The following is a 9,408-nucleotide window of genomic DNA, read 5'->3' as shown; positions in this document are numbered from 1 at the left end:
CATGAACAGGAAATATGAAGAATTTGGGCAAGGTGGTATTGTCGATCATCTGTACGTTGCTCAGTGTCTTATATTATTTTCTAGACAAGGAAAGCTATTATACCTGATGTCCCTGCTGACACATAGTGGGCTGCCTGTTTCATGCATTCTTGCTTTTTCTATGAAAACCCTAAATTGAAGCAACAGGTCATATTTGGGTTCATCTGAGGTTGAGGGATCATCTTATAATTTATAAATCTTCCCCGTCTTTTCCTTTTAGATCTGATAATTTTACATCCAGTATGAATAGTAGCAATGACAGCTCTGTGAATGATTTTCTCTTGCTGGGCTTTTCCATCCTTGGAAAGAAACCAACTTTACTTTTCCTGATTTTCTTCCTCACCTATGGCACCATCCTGGCCTTCAACATCACCATCATGACAGTCATATTGCTAGACCGGACTCTACATTGTCCAATGTACTTTTTACTTTTTGCATTATCTGTCTCAGAAACTTGTACCACATTTGTCACCATCCCCAAACTGCTACTGACTCTGTTGACTGGCAGACAGTCCATTTCCTTGCTTGGATGTGCTACGCAGATGTTTTGCTTCTTTAGTTTGGGAGCAAACAACTGCTTCCTGTTGGTTGCTATGTCTTATGACCGGTATGCAGCAATTTGCTACCCACTTCAGTACCAGGTGCTGATGGAGATAAGGGTTTGCATCAAACTAGTAGCTGCATCGTTTCTAACAGGATGCTTTATATCCCTAGTTATTTGCATCCTTATTTTCAGGTTGCCTTTTTGTGGGCCAAATGGAATCCAACATTTCTTCTGTGATATTTCACCGGTGCTGAGTCTGACTTGTGCTGATACCTACCTGACTAATCTGGGGGTAGTTCTTTTATGTGCCATGGTTTTGCTGGGCACAGTCCTACTGATCTCTATTTCATACTTCTATATTATTTCTGCTATCCTAAGGATCTGCTCCAGTTTGAGAAGGAAAAAAGCTTTCTCAACCTGTGCTTCCCATCTCACTGTGGTGATCACCCACTTCAGCTGTGCTTGTTTTGTCTATTTGAGACCTAAGTCAGCTTCCTCACTAGATCAAGGCACATGGATCTCAACCGTTTATGTCTTTATAACCCCTCTGCTGAACCCTTTGATTTATACCTTGAGGAACAAGGAAGTTAAATCATCAGTTCAAAAATTGCTAAGGAATTCATTTTGTTCTCAGAATCTCTAAACAGAAGAGGTGATTTTTATTTGATTTAATGGGAAGGGGAGGCAGTAACTGAGGAGGCTCAGAGGCAAGACACCGCCATATACTGGAATGGCTTTAGCAGAGACCATTGAGAAGATAGACAGGTATTGTGCAATGTTTAAGCACAGTCTTTAGAACAAAGTTAGTGTTGAGCATATGATTTATGAAGTTTAACACTTTCTTTCTCTGCCAGGGTGTTAACAAAAAATCCCATTCTTTCTCTCTCAAACAACTTTACAAACATACAGTACAAGTACGCATACATGCCCTGAAACTGCTATTTAGCCTGGAAATAAAACCTGTAAAATCGCATCCTGGAGGAAAAGGAAAACCTCTCCTAATAAAATCCTCTGCTGGCCTCCATTTTCATTTTAGTGCCCCATTCTGTGAGTGATGTTAGATGTTGATTGGACCTACTTTTGAATAACAAAATAGTTTTGCTCGCCAGCCTAACTTTTCATGGTTTTGTACTTGGGCAATAAACATTATTTCTGTCCACCATGATATAATCATTTCTGCTGCAAGACTCTCTTCATGGGCATGTACGTATTTTTTTTAAAATCCACTCAATGCTGCAAGGGAATGGCTGGACTAACATCAAGTAGCTGTGGCAGCAGCACCCAGACGTAGTCCATGAAGCAGCATGAAGGGTTTAACACACTAGCTAGTGAAAGAATCAGCAGCTTTCTTGGCTGTGTTGAACTTCTGTGCAAGACTCCCTCAAGACAGTGCTAATCCTCTTCCGCAAACATCTAGCAGCACTAAGCCCATGCTTGAAAAGTCTAGCACCCTTTGAAAAGGGCATTAAGCCTGTGCCTAAAAGAAGACCAGCCCAAGTGTTTCAGAAGGGGCCAGTCAGGTGCTACACAGAGAGATGCCTCTGCAGATAGGTCTCCAGTATCTTCTGAAACCCAGGCCAACGAATGTGACAAGGCAGTCCCCACTGACCAAAGGTCTGGGAGTAGGCTTGCAGCAACTTAATGCGGCCAATAGCAGGTCCCAGCTCCTGACTGTGTCGTTGACTGTATCATCTAGGAAATGGGCTAGGTTGTGTCCACAGCAAAAACTCTGTTGAAGAAGCAGAAACCCTTACTTTTAAACTACAGTATCTAAAATGACCATTTTAAACAGCCATTACGGGTTGAGAATGAGCTGGGGGCATCATCATGGTGACATGTCATATAAAAAGAACTACCAGCACATGTTCCTTCCATGGTTAGGGGAACATAACAGTGACATCTCAGGATCCAACTTTAATTCCAATCGGTAAGATGAGAGACAATGTTAAAAATGTTTGACTATGTATCTATTGTTCTTCCCGTTACACTTTTTTTTCTCCTTTATTAATTCATCTTCTCACAACTTCTCTGCCTCAGTGTCTCTTTTTTTTAAAAAATGCCCTAACTCCTTATCATGAAACATGTGCCCTTTCGTAAACAATGCTGCAAACCCTTTTTGTTTCTGTCATAAAGAATTTAAATTCTCACTTGTCGATATGATTCCCGGAGTGTGTAACATGGAAAATCAATGCCTGCACAAATGTAATGACCATAAAAAAATAACATAAATGAATTATCTGCACTAAGCTAGCACATATTTCCTGTACAATGACACTTTTGCTATAAGAGCAGTGACTTTTATATAAATAAATTTGCTAGGCTACTTGACATTTTGGCCTGCCGGGAGAATTTTCAGGTATGTACAAAAAAAAGTTAGCTATGTTCCTCTAAAGCAAGAAATAACTTTAAAACAGCCAACTGCAGGGTCACAGAAGAGTGTGCAAGCTGTTGAAAGCTGCAGAAATCTTGATTAACAAGATGCTACAAAAACAGAAAAATTCAATCACCCTGAGTGGGGTTGTGGAGTTAAGGGCTGCAGCTGAAAAGCTTCAGTGTGAAAGTTGTAGGTAGAATGCATTTGTCAGTACTATAAATGCTTCAAGTGCTGCAGATTACAACTACCATTCTGGAAGGCTGAAACAATGGCTGACACGTTTAATCCCCTGTTCTCAAACCACAAAGGGTGACTATATCTCAGATTCATCCTCTGCTTGATCATATACTGTACTTGGTCTTTAACTGTCGGTTGGAACAGTGTGGGGATGTGTGTATCACAACTTGTTCACCTCTACTGAGCTTGGTGGCTGTTTGGGGAACCCTGATAACACTGAGTGGGAGTGGGGAATTTAATAAACTTTCCTAATAGTGAGCCAATAGCAACAGAGCCATTTTGGTATAGTGGTTTAAGGCATCAGACAGGAATCCAGGAGATGTGAGTTCGAGTCCCAACTTAGCCATGAAGCCAGCTGGGTGACCTTGGGCCAGTCACTTTCTCTCAGTCTTAGGAAGGAGGCAATGGCAAACCACTTCCAAAACACTTTACCAAGAAAACTACTCAGACTAGTGCAGGCAGTTGCCAGGACTCTAAGGCACACACACAAACAAGAAAGCAATACTATGGCTGCATTCACATAACAGATTTAACCTGGTTAGTGACTTACATTGTTTTCTGGAATTCCACAATATATTGAACCATAAACCATAAACAAACCAAATGACACTTTAAGGCATAAACAAACCAGTGAACATAGTCATTATGTCTCAAGACAATCCTTGCCCTGATTATAATTCATTTTTAAAAATATTTAAATGTATTTAATGCTTAATAGATTCACAATCTAACTTTTAAGGCAGGGCCACTCCAAGATAGAGAAAGTCATCCTAGATTTGAGGAAGGGAAATCCAGCACACCAGGCGTCTGTATGCAGTTCAATGTGTGTTCTTTTAGTTTGGATGTGCTCCAACCCTTGCCCAATTTCTTTCATGGGCAATTTACCTCAGGCCAGATCTCCATTTTGATGAGCCTCCTCCTTGTCCCTCTCTTTACACTTACTTTTGAAACCAGTGTTCCCTTCTCTAAACCCAACACTCATTCACGCTATTCTCTGCTGCTGTGTATTTCCTAATAACATAAATCCTGTTTTAATCAGCCCTTTATGCTTCCAGTTTTTTGTCTTGGAGGCCAAAATCTACACACCTTCAAAGTCTTCAACCCCTGCAGAGTGACTAACAGTTCTTCGCTTATGCCTTTTCTAACAATGGCAATGCAAAGCTGTTATTTTTTCCATTTGGCCTTGCTCTTAATTCCCAGTTTAAAAGCAGAAAAGGAGGCAGAGGCAGAGGCAGGATGATACACTGGCCCCTCCCTGAAGAGCTGGAGAAAATGTCAATAGGTTTTGTGGTCTGAGACCCCAGTTTACTTTTGTGTAGTCTGGATCAAAAAGTGCACACAGTCAGAGCAACCATTGGAAAATTAAGACGGGAGTTAAAATGCTGATGCAGTGATTTAATTCAAAGGTGATTTGACAAATCATTCCATCAAGACAGGCCTGAAAGTGGTGTTTTTCTTACAAGATTGAAATTAATCTGAGTCTTCCTCCTCCCCTTCTCTTCTTGCTGCTGGGCCTTTGCAAACTGCCCCCTTGAGCCCAGGGATGACCGTCTGGCTCAACAGAAGGGGCAGGATGTTCTCATTTATCCACCACCACTATGATTCAGTGAATATACTGGAGGAAATTACTTTAAATGTGGAAAGCCTATGAGAAAGCAAGCAGAGGCTGTGGATGGCAGAGTTCTTTCGAGACTTCGTTTCAGAACCTCCCAAAAGAGTGAGGAGCCACTCATCATGAGCAGATGGAGGACCAAAGACTACACGCAAAGAGAGCTCAGGTACCTTTTGCAGATTCTCTAATAAAAATGCAAATCAGAGAGAGAATTGGAAAAGGCACGTACCATTAGGGAATAACTAGGCCACAAGTTTTCAAAACAGTTCAGTATCTTACTGACTAAAGGTAAAAGGTAAAGGTTCCCGTTTAGTCGTGTCCAACACTAGGGGGCGGTGCTCATCTCTGTTTCATGGCCGAAGAGCCAGCGTTGTCCAAAGACACATCCATGGTCACGTGGCCAGCATGACAGTCACGGAACGCTGTCACCTTCCCGCCAAAGCAGTACCTATTTATCTACTCGCACTTGCATGCTTTCGAATTGCTAGGTTGGCAAGAACTGGGGTGAGAGCGGGAGCTCACTCCATCACACGGTGCTCAGGTCTCGAACCGCTGAACTTGCAACCTCCCAGTTGACAAGCCTGGCATCCTAACCGCTGACCCACCACACCCCCTTACTGACTAGTTCCTTCTAAACTTTATATACACATCCCTAACCTTTATGAGCTCTCCAGATTATTAATACTTGTAATCTGGGAATGAACATTAATCCAAGAAAAAGGTTTGAGAAGGGGGAAGGACATGGACAGAAAAGGCCCTGACCTTTCTGCTCAGCTACTATAACAGTGTGAAGCTTCAGGTGGAACAGTCTTCCTTCAGCACCATCAACCCATCTTTCTCACCAGTAGGGCCAGTAGAATAAAGATGGAAACCAAAGATGTGCACAGATAGGAAAATAGTAACCAGGAACATTTGGGTGGAAAGCAAAACCACCATGTTGTCAGTTCATCTTTGGACAGACTATGTCTGACATGCAACGTTGGATTGTCAATCCTGCATCATTTAAAAACAGGTATCTTGACTACTTTGCCATGGTTGGTTTGGCTTCATTGCTCATGCTTTCCGAGTATGATTGAGGTCCTTTAATCTTTAGCTTCCTCAGTCTCCAAGTTAATGTGTAAAATAAAAGAGATCAAAGCACACAATGAGGTTTCTTAGTAAATTGCAATGGAAGTGTGAACTAATTATGCACTGCAACTGTACAGTGGAAATAAGAATTCCCAGTACATCCTCAGGTGCATTTTGCCAAGAGGCCATACCGAATATTTTCATGATACGTGATTATTTCAACTGAGGGTTTCATGGACTTGGTTTTAACCAATGGTAAACACAGTATAAAATGAGCAATTCTCTCCAAATCTTTCATCTTTCGTCTTTGGAAATGGAATATTGACTTCTATAGTAATCTGGTAAGTTCTTTAATTAAGCACTTCTAATTAACCAAATATACTGTTAATCCCCATCTTCATCATATCTTTGCAGAGAGATATAGGAATGCTCAGCTGTTCTGATGTAAAAATATTAATTTGTGTTTTGTTTAGAATTCTCTTGTCTCCCAAACTCCAGAAGTTTCTTCATGATGCTTGGTGACAATTACATCTCTTGTAGTACGTGAGATGCAGAAATGCAAAATGAAGTCCGTGAGTCAACAGTTGCTTCCTTCTTTCTTCCAACTTAGTAGTACAGAATGTAGTGGGTCATCTTATTATTTGTGCATTGAGGCAATGGGTTACTCAAAGTATCTCTTAAGTTAATCTATATTACTTGCGGTATAGCAAATATATTTATGTTCAAATGGACCACAAATACACTGCCCTGGTCAAGGGTAGTCACCACAACCTCACCTATGAATGTGAAGATATCTTGCTGCCAGTGGAATAATACCTTGCAGGAAGTATCCCCGGTGCTGCCAGTTTTGGAATCCAGTTAATCTAAAGTGCAGGTTTAGATATAAGCTTGGCATTCCACTAAAATGTATTTCTTCTTGGAAAAAACAATACTAGATGGGACTCTGCTGCAGGACAGGGCTGTAGTGTAGGCTGATCAGCCACTTTGACATGTAATTCTAAATGTAAAGATCATGGTTCACAAACTGGAATTAATTTCAGATGGAAGTTCTATAAATATTAATGCTTAGTAGCCACTAGATGCCAATGACTGTTCCGCAGCACACTTCCTGCCAAAGTGGATTACGCTTATGGTTGAGGGTTGTAGGAGAGAATTATAAACCCACAGAAGCCAACTGATCGATCCCTCTGAGCTTCTTTGGAGAGTACCAGAATGTAATAAAAATACATTTTAGCAAGAAGTCTACATTCTTTCACACACAGACATGCTTCCTGGAATATGCAAGGACATGATGGTAGGAATGAATGCATTCTTTGTTAATTGACACTACAGTCATACATCACAGTGTGCGCATTCCCAAAAACTGCAGGGTATTTTTAAAAGCGCTGATTTGTCAAGAACCCATAATACAGTGGTGAACATGCATGCTTCCCAAGCAAACTGTTCCTTGTTAGTTTGGGGTTCTGCCTTGGGCATTCTAAGACAACCCAACCGTTATTCTGCTATAAGGTTTTCCTTCTTTTTTATTCTATTAGAGGGAAATAAACAATGCAGACAAATCAAACCACTCTGACTGAGTTCATCCTTGTTGGATTCATGGACCACCCAGAGCTTCAGATCCCCCTCTTCATCTTCTTCCTGGTCATCTATCTGATCACGCTGGTGGGAAACATGGGGATAATCATTCTAACGAGAATTGATGCCAGGCTTCACACCCCAATGTACTTCTTCCTTAGAAATCTCTCCATTGTAGATATTGGTTATTCTACCGCAATTGGCCCCAAATTGCTGGCCACGTTTTTGGTAGAACATTCAACCATTTCCTTTGCAGGATGCACCACGCAATTCTTCTTTTTTGCCATCTTTGTGACCACTGAAGGTTGCCTTCTGGCTGTGATGGCATACGATCGCTTCACAGCAATCTGCAACCCACTGCTCTATTTTGCGGTCATGTCAAAGAAGTTCTGCATCCTGTTAGTCATAGCTGCCTATGCCTGTGGCTTTGCCAGTTCAACAGTCCAGACCATATTTATTTTTAAAATGAATTTCTGTGGCTCAAAGAATATAATTAATCATTTTTTCTGTGATGTTCCTCCACTGCTTCAATTGTCCTGTTCAGATACCCATATCGTTCACTTTGTGCATTTCGTTTTATCCATGGCCATTGCACTGACAACTTCTCTGACTGTTTTGATTTCCTACATGGCCATTGTTGCTGCCATCCTGAAGATCAGCTCTGCCCAGGGAAGATATAAAGCCTTCTCCACCTGTGCCTCCCATCTGACCACGGTGACCATTTTCTTTGGAACCATCATCTTCATGTATATACGACCTGGCTCCAATTTCTCAACAGATAAAGACAAAATCATATCCGTGTTTTATACTCTTGTCATCTCCTCCCTTAATCCACTCATCTATAGTCTGCGGAACAGAGAGGTGAAGGATGCAATTAGCAGAATGCTTGACAAGATAACATTCCTGAAGTAAAAATAGTATAAATATTACTTCCTTTGTTTTAAAAACAAAATCATAGTTGCTTGTTCTCCGAGAAAAATGCTGTTGAATGCTTGTTAGAATTATGAGCAGGTGAGGAAAGAGCTGAAATTGCATGTAAGTTACCCAAAGGGTAGATAAAAATAAAGGTAAAAGTAAAAGGACAATGTCTTTGTAAATTGATCTAAAAGAAGGATAATTGTTTTTTGTTAAAACAAAACGAATAAAATTACATCTGAATGTTTTCCCTGTACAGTAACATTGAAGTGCAGAAGAATGTGTGAGGGGAAACCATTAGATCATGAAACAAAGTTTAGGTGGAATCTCCATTTCAACGTAATTCAGATTTAAAATTCCTTTTTATTTGATTGTCACTGCAGTGGGTAGAAGTATGGAATGTCTCTATCAGTTATTGGTAAAGTGCAAGATGTATGTTCCATTTTGCTTAATCGCTTTCATTTAAACTGCTTCAGTCAGTTTTATCAAGGTTCCTTCAAAATACCTTATCATGAAAATGGGAAATGAACAGAAAATAATGTTAATTACAAAGCAGAAAGCTATTTTTTAATGTTCTTTGAATTATAAATTTGGTGGAGAAAGCAAAAACTGTTGCTGGTTAAGAGCACAATAAATTGCCTCTAGCAATACGTGTTAATCTTAAAATGTTGACTTGGAAGCTGTTTTCAGACCAAGGCCCCCATGAAGGAAGGAAGCAAGAGAATGCTTCTCTCTCCCCCCACCCGCCATTTTTTCACCTCAGAACTATCTTTCTCAAACTACTTTTTTTTATCTCCAAGAAGGAGAGATGTGGGATGCAAGGAAGGATAATACCAAATATTATTTATTCTATGTTTTACTTTTCTTAAAAAAAAGAACTTTATTGATTTTCTAAGTATAGTTAAAATATAAAATATAGAGTGTAGATAAGATAGAGTAGAGAATTAAGGAAAAAAGAAAAACTAGAAAAGTGCAGAATTATATAGAAAGCAGAACAAAAAAGCGACTTCTAACCTTCTCCAATGCAGATATAAATGCATTTCA

The 9,408-nt window shown here is 40.2% G+C and overlaps 2 protein-coding genes across 2 annotated transcripts; both read left to right on the top strand.

The window, feature by feature from the left end:
• Nucleotides 1-281: 281 nt before the first annotated feature.
• LOC134502709 (olfactory receptor 10T2-like) lies at nucleotides 282-1,226 on the top strand. The gene has a single exon (XM_063311217.1). The coding sequence runs from the start codon at nucleotides 282-284 to the stop codon at nucleotides 1,224-1,226; it is 945 nt and encodes a 314-aa protein (XP_063167287.1).
• Nucleotides 1,227-7,422: 6,196 nt separating this feature from the next.
• Nucleotides 7,423-8,361, top strand: LOC134487320 (olfactory receptor 5AP2-like). Its single transcript, XM_063289054.1, has one exon. It carries the CDS (start codon nucleotides 7,423-7,425, stop codon nucleotides 8,359-8,361), a length of 939 nt encoding a protein of 312 aa, XP_063145124.1.
• Nucleotides 8,362-9,408: the final 1,047 nt, after the last annotated feature.

This window comes from Candoia aspera, chromosome 1 (genome assembly GCF_035149785.1).
Source record: "Candoia aspera isolate rCanAsp1 chromosome 1, rCanAsp1.hap2, whole genome shotgun sequence".
NCBI classification, from domain to species: domain Eukaryota; kingdom Metazoa; phylum Chordata; class Lepidosauria; order Squamata; family Boidae; genus Candoia; species Candoia aspera.
This window is presented reverse-complemented; position numbering and strand designations above follow the sequence as displayed.